Source organism: Vigna unguiculata, chromosome 2, assembly GCF_004118075.2.
Source record: "Vigna unguiculata cultivar IT97K-499-35 chromosome 2, ASM411807v1, whole genome shotgun sequence".
In the NCBI taxonomy this organism is placed as follows: Eukaryota; Viridiplantae; Streptophyta; class Magnoliopsida; order Fabales; family Fabaceae; genus Vigna; species Vigna unguiculata.
Genome location: NC_040280.1, coordinates 30,822,090 through 30,834,780, shown reverse-complemented (window position 1 = coordinate 30,834,780; position 12,691 = coordinate 30,822,090). Strand labels below are relative to the sequence as shown.

Below are 12,691 nucleotides of genomic sequence, written 5' to 3'. Positions count from 1 at the left end.
TTTAACATTAATAGCAATGTGCGTGTCACATGGGATTTTTCGAGCTCCAAATGTTCAAATTTAGATAACGTGCATGTTTAATTTTGTGTCAAATTATGTAAAATTGATTTTTTTGAAGTAAAATTAGTGCGTATTTGATTTCAAAATTAATTAATGGATAAAAAATTTATGTTGAATGAGAAACAACTAATTCTTATTTTTATGACAGAAAATTAATTCGGTTAAAATTAATTCTTTAACGCTTAACCAAACACACAGTGTATATATGTTGTGTCGATTTTTGTTTCATGATGATGTCAAAATCCCCACAATATGCTAAAATGGTAGAAAACCAATTACATGGATAAAAAGATATGATTAAAGATTCAACCATTTAAGGTTATTATATATTTATGTTATATTGTCTTTTCAGTTTGTCTTCTATACCTATCTTATCGTATTTGTCTTCCTTTCACTTTCTTGACTTTTACACCATGCTCAAAATATCAGCAATATTATCATAATTATTAGAGTATTAATTTCTTTACAAGAACATACGAACAAATCGCACACGAGAAACATTTTTTCTTTTTTTAAACGTTGCTTGTGTGTGTATCTGTCTTATTTTGTTTAAACGCTATGAAAACCTAGATTTGCGGGATTGAGCACCATTATTTCCCAATTATTAACTACGGATATTGTATTCTTGTGGTATACACGGTATTTTTTTATTTCTACGTTATTTTAAAATCATAACACAAACTGGGAATGATAAAGAAAGTACTTTCTCTATCATCATCCTGAAAAATAACTATCAAAATATGAAAGATAAAATATAAAAACATATAAGATTAAACACGCTTTATGATACCTATTATGTTTTTTTTTTTAATTCTATCACGTTTAATATTATAAGATTTTATATTTTTAAGAAATGAGTAATATAGTTTAATTACGAGCATCAACAACAAATCTTATCTATCATTTTATTTCTTTTCTTCATTATAATCAGTTTTAGTGCTAAAGGATAAAAAAATATATAAAAACTAAAAATCAGAACCATGATGTTATACTTTTTTTAATTTGGGAGTCCGAACAATTTTATCTTTAAAAAAGAGTCATTGTGAACTTGAATATTGAAGTTTTATTGATGAATAAGTGACCTTACTGAAAGTTAAAATTATATATCTGCACTCTCTATATATGATTTAGTTAACTTTGCACTTTTGTTTAGATGTAAATTTCCTTTGTAAGGCTTAAAAATCATGAGAAATGAGGGTATAAATGACTATGACTTCAAGTTTCTATAAAAATGTTTTATTTTGTTTCATTCCTTCATGAGTGTTATTATGCAAATAATTAATAATACATTCCAATTTTCACGAACATTAATCTAACTCCATTACAGTAAAAATCAGTTAATCAAATGTGAAGAAAATATTTGATCGATTCACCACAGAACACCATTCGCGCCATGCACAGTGTAGATGGCCAAAATGTAATACCCCATTACGTGATATGACGGAATACGACAAATAGGAGTTTCGGATCACGCGAAGTTCCATTGGAGTAGAAGATACAAAGAAATTTCTTATTTAGAAGAACTTCAGGCATGGCAAAACTTAATCCAGATAGAAATTAAAAAAGAACTAGAGATACTATAAAAGTTAGACATGATCTTATCGTATTGAAATTGAATATTCTGTAATTAAATATTCTGTAAACTCGATCTCCCAGTAAATCAGATACAGCACCTACTAGGAGGAAATCTTAAGTTACTGCCAAACGAAACCACTTACGAGTTCTTTAAAAACATTCATTTTAACCGAACCACTCTCCAAAAATAGAAAGTATATAACATGAATTAACATTGAAGGAATGATACAAAAATGCACCTTTTGGATTAAAATTTTCTTCATCGAATATTAGCTGCACAACGGATACCAGCATAAATGTATAAGTAAAAATTCCCAAGTTCCGAAAAAGCGAAGCTCTCATCTTAAAAATACTCACTAACATGCATTTTCTTGTTTCTTCCCATAAAATTTAACCGAAACCTTTAACCAAAAAGTTTAGTTTTCATCTCCTGACCACTCTGCTTCGTCTTGTTGTCCGATTTAGAGGAGTTGCATAATAAGCTATGTCCATAGATCTTCCCAAATTCACATCATCTTCCTCATCACTCGCTTCATCAGATCTCCATCTAGGACCACCATTGATGTTTTCTTCAGTATTTAATTTCTTCTCCAGGAGGCTAAAGAAATAAAATACACAATGGATTCAGTTTACGAAAATAGTACACCATTTTCGGTGAACATTAGAAAGCATTATATTAGCGCAAATATCTTCTTAGACACAACTCAAAACACGTAATATGACAAAAAATGTGAGAAAGAAATGGGTAACTAGATTTTTACCCGTGAGAAACATCCATGGGATCATCAGTGGACCCCACTTTCCAACTTCTATCATCTTTATGTGATCGGCCACTCCTACCAGATACATTTGGGAGATCATTTGCAAATTCTTTAGGATAGCTAAGTGTGGATCTAATAACAGGGTTAACTGCAGCCTTCCATGAGTACAAAGGACTACTGGTAGTTTGATTATGTCCAAAACGTAGGTTTCTTTCAACTCCAGGAGAGACTTTATCTGGCATATTTTCGTGGGAATTGCTTGGTGATGTCCTCTTAAATCCCTTGAGAGGTGAACCATTCATGAAATGGATCCTATTATTCATTGGAGAATGAGTGCTATCAAATCTAATATTTTTGGCAATTTTACCTTGATGACTTAGAACCCTCTCACTACTGGTAAAAAACCCATCATGATGATGAGACGAGGAACCAAAATTACCAAGCTCAGGGCCAGTATTGGGGAAAGACATGCCAACTTTGGCCGAAGTTCCAAAAGTTGATGAACTCAACAAGCCAATTGGATGGTCTCTGTGCAACAAGAGGGAAGAATTTACAGAAGAAGGAATCAATAAACTGGTGGACAAGGAATCCGGAATCTGAGGAATATTAAATTTGTCTGGAACTTCAACTTCTTCACTAGAACTCACAGCACCCTCAGTCAAGTTTCCACTCCTCAGTTGCTGCTGCTCAACTTCTGGCAACAACTCCAAGCATCTATTCTGTTTTATTCAAAAGATCAAATGACCACAAATCCAGTCTAAGAATGAAATTTTCTCAGAACATGCTTAAATAAAAAGTTTGCAGCAGAAAACATTGGCTTAATAATTAAAGAATTTAAATCACTTACAATCAAATTGCTTCTCCAGTGAATAGCCTTTTCTAATTTTGGCAAATATTCTTGACTTACAGAACCTTTTGCAATGGTGTCCTGCTCCACCTTTTCAAGTTTAATATGAACTTGATATGCTTCTGAGTATCTGTGGCGCTGAAACCCAGATAAATATATAAGGCAGAAATTTTCATAGGTATGCTAAACTACGCTGACACATTTTAAGAAGCAAAATGAACTTCATAATTATTTACAATGGAAATGATAATCGAGTAGAGAAGGGAGATATGTAGAAGCTTCATATTGACATTGGGGCTAACAGAACTCTATGATCTACAGATCAAGCTTCAGAAACCAGATATCACATCTATACAAGAAAGAGGTAAAGGTCAGGCTACATCACTCATCCACATTTTTTGCTTTATTGTAGGTATGAATGAGATGAACACATACAAGATTATAGAGGAGGATTGTGTCATGAAAATCCAGGAAGCAAGTTGCATTTTAAGTAACACAGAATCCAGATTCAGCATAAGGATTGGATGCACTTTTCGCAGATGATTCTCTCTTAGCAGTGGATCAAAACAGGTCAAGTGAGCAGGAATTATATTTTCCCTTAGAAGGGGAATTTGGCTAGCAAAGATAGGAAGATGGTAGATGCTAAAGATTGATGAAGGAGTTGTTTTGTTATAAAAAATTAAGCCATGTCAAATAGATGCTCAATAGTGTTGTATCGTATGCATGAAATTTTACTGAACTTAACATTGGCTGGTAAAATAACACTTTGAAGATTCCAAATGTAAAAACAGAAAAAAACTGCAAGACAAATGCACCAACTAACAAGATCAATAAACCAGGAGCAGCAATGATGTACAAGAAACCAACTAATGAAATTAAGTACCTGAAAATAAAACACCACAAGTAGATTTCCAGTTGTCCTTATCGGGTCTTCAATGGCGTAATCAAAAAGACATTTATGTATGTACACCTCTTCCTCAGAATTCCATGGCAATTCTACCATTCGATCTACCAAGTTCCTCCTAATACAGAGGAAACAAATCTCAGTCACCAGGACCTCCACCCAATTACTACATTGGCCTTTCAGTTTCTGAGAAGCATCCCCAGATGCTCTTTTATTGAAATTCTTTTCCTTCACTCTGGTGGAGAGAATTCTCTGATGCATAAATGCTTCAGTCAGAAGCCCACACTCAACCCTCACCCGCACTGCAGTGACAGCATCCCTGAGTGAAGTCATATGTGGTCCCCCATCACGCCCAGCCCACCTCAAAACCATGAGAGCTGTATCAGGGCTACCCCTTTCTAACAGTACTTCAGCAATTTTAGGATGTGATGTCGGGCCAGTTATTTCAGGAAGAAGGCGACAAGCTTCCTAACAGAATAATAATATTATTAGCCTAAATTCACTAAAAAAATTACTCTAGAAGGAACAAGTACACTTCAACATCTAATACTAACACGATACAAAATACTTCCAGTAAAGTCCAAGCTTCCTTTTAACCTCTTAAATGGGGAAGAACCTTTTCAATGGGGAAGAGGCCTTATAAATTCAACTTTTTACTTTGACTATAAACAAGATAACAGGCCTTATAAATAAAAGAGATGAAAGGAAGACACAAATAACACCTAAAAATAAATCATAATCACATCTTTACAGCTCTAGAATCAGGGTCCAATATGATTATTACCATATGGGGCCCACACCTTTTCCTAATTATAATGCTTATCACATCATTAGTTAGCACTACAAGGCAAATCAGTAATGTAACATGGATACAAATAGTTTCAATATTGGGTATAATGTTACCTGTAAAGCCTCCTCTGTGTGATCATCCAAAAGATAAAAAGTCAAAGACTCAAGTAATGAGTGCCTGCTAATACTAAATGTAGCTGCGAAGTCCTCCAGTATGAAGGTCCATTCTTCTTCAGGAATTGTCCAGTGGCGATCATACAAATAATACAGAAACTACAGATGTTAAGGAATGAAAGAAGTATTGCTTTAAATAAGAACTTTTATTAGTAGAAACAGACATAGTTCTACACTAACAATAGAAGTTCTGGTTAAAAGGATACAATGGCCTGTTTAGCAATCACCATGTCAGAGCCTCCATGTAAAAAGAGCAAGTCAGCAGCAGAACGTAGATTTTTGAATGGGTAGTAACCCAGCCCTTGGTCAGTATTTGACCCCAAAAATGATGCACCATCCTTTTGCAAGGATGCAATTTCTAATCCTTCCACAGTTTCATTCATAAACCCCTCCTCCAGATCAAGATTATTCAATGCATCTTCAATAAATAGAGACCCATCATGTCCTGATGACTCCGTAGATTGATTTATTGCATCAGGCCAAGATCGTCTTATTGCTTCTGATTTCCGCATCCGAACATCCGATGACCATGATGAACTATCAGTAAAACGTGATCTCACACCCTCCAAAAATTGATGTCTTATACACCAAATAATAATATCCATATGCTGTGTAGAACAACATTTAAATTAATTGACATTGTGACGATATACTCTATTTTTAAGCAATATACACGCAGAAAGTGGAAGTATAAATCTAGTCAACCACTCTTTATAAGCAATATTAATAAGAGTATAAGGCCAAATATCAGTCATTTCTACAAAAATCCCTCTTACATACAACATCACAGTGAGCTGCAACACAACAAAAGTTACCCATTGCCATCCACAATTTTTAAGATCAGGTATAGAACTTCTTTCAACAAAAACAGGGAATATCATTTAAAGAACACAACACAACAGACAAAAATAGAAATACCATTTAAAAACTAGATAATAAGCACAAGTTTATCACGATGACTTGACAGCCCATCAGCCACGCAAGGAATGTGTACAAGCTCAATTATTAAAGTCATAAGCACAACAGTTATACATAACTCCATTGAACATGAATTATAGCAAATTAAACCTGCTTTGTCTTTAAGATGCTCTCTTGGAGATGGTGCAAATCATGAAGTTGTGCTGAAAGAGAACCCTTAAAAGATGACTCCAAAATATCTAGCACATTTGATACGCCTTTCAAGTGCAACGAAAATTTCAGAAGTAAACTCAATCTCTCTTTCATGGCATAAACATCCATATTATCTAGTGAAGAATGTAAGGGAGCACAAACTATACTGTGGAAAAAGGTCATACTAATAATTGGCTTTAGAAATCAACAACAAAACAAGGTTTAAGGATACAAATCCCCTGCAGTTCAGTAATGATGTTTTTGAACGTTCTCTTGCACCAATCCTTCACTACCACTTCATCCAACAAAAACGCTATGACAGGATCACTGGAAACAGCAGTTTCATCCATACACACATCTGTGATGTCTGTAAAAGTTATGGTCAAGAAAATGCAAAAACAGTGGGACAAATATAAAAAGGGGGAGGACATAGGAGAAAAGTAAACTTAGAGTTTCATGGTAGACAACATTAGTATGACAAAAATGTATTTGTATCATTTAACCTTACTTACCAATTGATATCCATTTATATTGTAAATTGTAATAAGTGAATTACTAATAAAATTAAATATGCCAAGAAAAGGAGTAATGCAGAAAAGGATACAGTGGCAAATTAAAGAAACCAAGTTATTCTCAAGTGCAACATCAAACAAAGAGTAAAGGTGCTGGACATCAGCATTTAGTTGTTTTTCCCCGTCTTCTATTTCCTGAAATCTCTCATCAAACCTTTTTGAAATAAGGCCAGCTTCAATGCACTCATAATAAAGTCGGAGATGCAGTTTAGCACCACTTTTAGATATTGGGATTCTACAAATTGGGCAGATATCACACCGTTGACTACATTCCTCACATAAAGAAGCATGCCCACATGAATTCAAGACATGATGGACATAGCGACCACAGCTTCTCAAGTCTCGAGTTGCCCGGCAGCGCTCAACTTTAGCTTCTTTACACAAGTCAATCAGATCGATGGATGCCAAGTGTTCAAGTGTATCCTGAAATCACACACGAAAACTGATTTATTTTCTGATATTATCTTAATACTGTAGTTATATATTTCACAAATTGGAAACACCAACCTCTATATTGCACTAGTAACGTGAAAATTAACTCAATTAAAGCATAAATTCAATCTTCTAATTTACCAGCTTCGGAACAAGGCACAACAGGCACTAAGAGACTTAAACCAACCAAATGAAGCCTTTGACATGAATAACCAGGATGCATGATTCTTAAAATCAAAATTGTAAATCATCATCCCACCATAACAAGTTGTCATGTCACAAACCCACAAGTAATCCATTTTTCAATTTTGCAGCTTAAATTCAATTTTTGATTTCCCAGCATGTGAAAAGAACTAGTTAAATGTCATACAACCAAATCCACGAACATTATTAAGTAGGATGCACTACTCATTATCGTATCGAAACAAGTACTCAAGCCACAAACCAATAACAAATCATCCCCCTGATCTTTTAAGGACGGAGAAGAAAAAACTTAATAAAATTAAGACTATGTAAATAAACGACAAATGTTCAATTATTTATTAGGTTTGGCTCCTAAGTAACCACACTGATGATCTCCATTCACAGTATACAGCTCAAAGTACCACCTGAGTCTAACTCAACAACTACGAATCTAAAAGCATTGCAAACAGAATAAAAAAAGTCCACTCCAGCGATAAACAGCACGTCGACAGAAAGAGTAAAACTATAGCTGAAGCACATGATTTCAATGAAAGAAAATAAAAACTGGTACGGTCAATAAGACTCAACTTGCAGAAACAGCAACAGTAGCAGAAGCCTTTCATAATTCAAACATTAACAAAACATATCTACCAGTTGAAATGAGAAATGAGAAGGTAGGAATACAAAACTCCCAACCAAACAGCATGTTGGTGACAGAAAGCTAGGGTTTACGAAGTAGTTCACAGCAAGGAGCGCGGAAGTTAAAATTGAGAGAACGAGATCGTACCTGAACTAACCGGCTACTGTAGTTCGGTAGCAGCGTCGGAGATGAAGATCTTACTGCGGCGGTGCCGCCGTTGGAACTCGACGGAACGGTGAGTCCGTTGTGCCGCCTGTCCATGTCTCAAAGATAACCAAACGATGAACTCAGATAAATTTGAAAGAACACCGAAATGAGGTGCGAGATTACAAAACGGTGCGGATTTTTACTTCAGTGAAGAAAGGCGTCCATGCCCCCAACAGAACTACTCTGTGTCTCGTAGAGGGAAATACAGATTGGAATTGGAGGGTTTTTGAAACACTTTTTTTTGTTTTTGTTTTTTCGTTCTAACATTTCATTTCATTGGGTTCGTATATGAGTCGGGTTACGGCCCAATTTAATTGGGCTTTAAGCCTACTTTTCAAACGTCAGTTTCTTTTCTTTTCGATCCATATTAATTCTCTTTGGGTTCATACATAGTAAAACATCGGACACCTGTCATGTAAAAAATCATATTTTCAACATAATTTAACATTTTTATCAGTAATCCTTTTTATGTTTATTATTACAGATAAAAAATAGACAATCAAAGACAAAATTAAATACAACAAAAATACTTCTCAAAGCAACAACAGTATGTTTTTTATTATTTGTTTAATTTATTTTTACACTTCACAATTTTTTTAAGACATCATATATTCATATATAAATTATTGTATAACACTTTCATTCCCATTTACAAAAAAAATATAATCTAAAAATATAAAAACTTTTATATCCATATTCGGAGTCACATTCCTATAGTAAAACCTTACCTGAGTTCTCAATTTACTCTAAATGAATTTAAAACGTAAATTCATACTTATTTTAAGTTTGAAAGAACAAATATTAAAATACAACACCCAATTTCTTATTAATTTTTTATTTTTATAGTTTTTCATAGTTTACCAGAAATTATTAATTTTTTATTTTTATAGTTTTTCATAGTTTACCAGAAATAAAGACGACTCTAAATTTTTATTTTTAACTCGTTTTTCTTTCATCACAATTTTAGTTACCACAACAAGCAACTGTTCAAAAAAAAATTTTCTAGTTGTTAATATGTTTTTGATGTGGGCCTCATTCAACCCGATCCAATTTTAGTATACCAAAAGTGGAAAAAACCTAAATGGACCAAAATGACCCATCTGGACTATCTTAGTTCTTACCGATACATTAGGTTTTATGAGAAAGTATTTAAATTTAACGAGTCTAGTTGAAGATGATGCAGTAAATGTTGGGAATCACACCTTACACCTTACAAGACATTTATTAACCAATTTAGCCAGACAATAGCCTGATAGGTGTGTGAAGGAGAGAGAGGAAAGTTTTAATAAAACAATTATGTAAGTAGAACTTTGAATTGGATTGGGATCCATATTCACCCAAATTTCTTGAACCATTGTCTGGTCATTCAAGGCAAAACTCCTTTTAAAGGTGTAATTCCCATTTTATTTTGTCAAATTCGTACCCGAAACCCGTAGTTAGCCCCCACTATTTGCAGCATCACCCAAATCAACTCAGGATCTTTTCAACATGCAACAAATTTGACTTTATACGAGAACAAAATCTGCTTACACAAAAACAAAACTATATTACATATAATTAATTAATTAATTAATCAAGACCATTGAACTTTACAACAAAGTCTCCTCCGATAATTGGCGAGAGTTTTTTTAACGCAGTAAGTATCAGAGAGTGAAAAGAAAACCTAACTAAACTAGCTAGACCAGGCCATGCCCCCGAAACCCAAAAGAAAAGACGAAGGGTCAAACTGGTACAAAACATTTGAGACCCACAAAATCAGTTTTTCTAACCACCATATCTTAGACCACACTTTGAACGCAGAATTCATGGCTCCGATACTATTCCAACCGTTTTGTCGTTTTCTTTCGGCGAGTCAAGATCTGGGACGGAGGGCATCGAAGGGCCTGTGTGAAATAGGAGCGGCAGAGGTGGCCCATGGGCCAATGGGGAAGGCCCGAGAGTGGGTCTGGGGCACGTGATGGTGACGCGCGGCGGCATCAACGGCAGCGGAAGAGGGAACAGCGACGCGCTCACAAGAGGGACACATGGTGAGAGTGGTTGGTGGAGTCATGTGCATGTAGAACTGAGGGGAGAGTTTCAGTGCTCTCAGCTCTTGCACTTCCTTCTGCAACCTTCTGTTTTCCTCCGTCAGATTCTCACAGCACCTCTTCAAAAACTCGCAGTCCACCTCCGTTTGTTTCAGCTTCGTCCTGAAATTTGTTTTCAATTTATTTTACTTCATTTTTCTCGTGAAAAAGACAACACAAACGAATATCAGTGAAATAAACCCACCTTGCCCTTCTGTTCTGGAACCACACCTCCACTTGTCTTGCTCGAAGACCCAACTGTTTCGCCAGTGCCAACTTTTGTTTCTGCACGCAACAATACACGCACTCACGTTAGAGAAAAAAAAACATGAAACACATACATTGGACATAACAAATACGAAACTGATCGGAACCTGGAACCCTGTCACTTACCGGGTTAAGAGTGCTGTGTTCTTTGAAACTCTCTTCCAGAATAATGGATTGGTCTTTGGAGAGTCTGAGTTTCTTTCTACAATTTTCACCTTCTTCTTCGTCGCTGATGCCTCTGAAACAACCTCTTTCTGTGTCGTGCTCTTCTTCCCCATTGGCTTCCCTCTCGCTACGCTTTTCGCTGACGCTAGAAACCGTGCTGTTCGGAGACGAGACACCCGCTTCCTCTTCGCAATCAACCGCAGAAGGTAACCGGTTCACATCGATTCCGCGGAGGAACGATCCAGCTTCACCTGCATGCACAAAAAGGACAGCGTTTAGGATAACCAGAAATGGATGAAGAAGAAAGTGGAGATATTGAAAGAGGGGTTGGGAAAATTAGGAAGCTTTGAATGAGCATGGAAAGAGGTGAAAAGGAGTGCAGAATAGTAAAAGTTGTGGAAAATGTAAAAGAAGAAAAGTGAGAAAGTATTGTGCTAAGGTACGTGGTTAAAGTAAAAGAGAAGAAAATTGGTGCAGATCCGGAAAGAAACAAGAGACAGAGAATGGAAGGTTTGGGAATGGTATTATACAGACCTGAAGAAGCGAAAGGGTCGTTCCAAGAGGGTTTGTGAGGGTTGTGGCTTGAAGGAGAAGAAGAATAAGTGGGGGTAGAGAGAAGATTGAGATGAAGAGGGGTTGGAGCGTTGTGAGGGAAGCTCAAGCTTAGACTCAAACCCAAATCTTCCTTTTGAGCCGTCATCTCAAATAATGTGAGAGAGTTAATGGGTGAGTGAGTATGAAGTGGAGAAGTGGAGAAGTGGTGTGTGTTTAGAGGGGATTATATAGAAAGGAGGGAAAATGGGTGTGAGTGGAGAGTTCAATCATGACTTTATGTCAGGAAGCTCCAATTATCTGAATCATGGCTTTTGCCCCACAAATAATAATACAATTCCCATTCTCTCTCCTTATTATTTCCTACCTCCATTTCCTACACACAACCTTTCAAATATAGTAGATCCTACTATCTCACATAAACACTTATTTTTTATATTATTATCACCAGAGTCTAAACGTGTATAACCCCGGCCTGCTTTATAAAGTATTTCAAGTATCAAACAAAATTTTGTATATCCCATCATGTATAGTAATATTTGAAGGTTAGGAGAAAGCGTTGAAGTTTAGAGAGGATGAGAATGAAGAAGAAAGAGAGGTGTGTAAAGCATTTAACGCGGTGGGGCAGGTGGCACCTGAAGAAATGGGAGTTCCCCTACATCAACGGCTGAGGTCAAACGTGGAGGGCAGGGACCCCATCATCGCCCTTGGTTTTACGCTTTACCGCCATCAGGTGTTGTCGAAATCAACGCATTGGGCATGATTAGAATTTAGAAGGAAATAATTGATAGGTTTTGATAATTTAGCATGTTGGTGAGTGATTGTATCATGTGATGGATGTGATTATAGAGAGGGGGGACAGGGGTGAGTCTGGTTCACGTGGGAAAGAGGGGCTACGAAAATGAAGGAAGGTGTGGAACAAAAACCTGAGGAGCCCCAACTCACGTGGACCAACATGGCTTCCTCCACCACACGTGCTCCAACCACCGTTTCCACCTCCACACCCGGCCCCACTTCTGGGACAAATTCGTGGGTGTCGCCCTCTTTTGTCCCTTCACGCACCAACACCTTCCTCATCACAATCATTTGAACTCCTTCCTTTTCATTTTCCATCATCACCACTCTCCCATTTTCTTCACTCCACCACGCCACGTCGGAACTTCTATTCTATTCTATTTTCTTTTCTTTCTCTTCCGACTCCCACCCAACAATCAATTCATTTCACAGCCACATATATCCTTTCTCCATAATAACAAAATTTTTTAATTTCAATAATTTCGTACACCTTAATTGTATTAGGACTGCTTTTTATTTTATTCATCAATATTAATAACGAAATTAAATATTATAAAAAAGGGAGAATATTTATTGAGTTGAGAGTTTAGGT

General features: G+C 36.1%; 2 protein-coding genes across 2 annotated transcripts; both read right to left on the bottom strand.

Annotated features, from left to right (window-relative positions):
- Positions 1-1,781: 1,781 nt before the first annotated feature.
- On the bottom strand, positions 1,782-8,479 carry LOC114173508 (E3 ubiquitin-protein ligase HOS1). Its single transcript, XM_028057962.1, has 10 exons — positions 8,195-8,479; positions 6,825-7,215; positions 6,453-6,587; positions 6,179-6,354; positions 5,317-5,718; positions 5,051-5,209; positions 4,127-4,615; positions 3,244-3,381; positions 2,397-3,115; positions 1,782-2,233 (listed from the first exon to the last, which is right to left on the bottom strand). Exons 1-10 carry the CDS (start codon positions 8,306-8,308, stop codon positions 2,059-2,061), a joined length of 2,898 nt encoding a protein of 965 aa, XP_027913763.1. The 5' UTR covers positions 8,309-8,479; the 3' UTR covers positions 1,782-2,058.
- A 1,301-nt stretch (positions 8,480-9,780) lies between these two features.
- Positions 9,781-11,581, bottom strand: LOC114170006 (homeobox-leucine zipper protein HAT4-like). Its single transcript, XM_028055465.1, has 4 exons — positions 11,287-11,581; positions 10,714-11,003; positions 10,526-10,605; positions 9,781-10,443 (listed from the first exon to the last, which is right to left on the bottom strand). The coding sequence occupies exons 1-4, from the start codon at positions 11,450-11,452 to the stop codon at positions 10,107-10,109; spliced, it is 873 nt and encodes a 290-aa protein (XP_027911266.1). The 5' UTR covers positions 11,453-11,581; the 3' UTR covers positions 9,781-10,106.
- Positions 11,582-12,691: the final 1,110 nt, after the last annotated feature.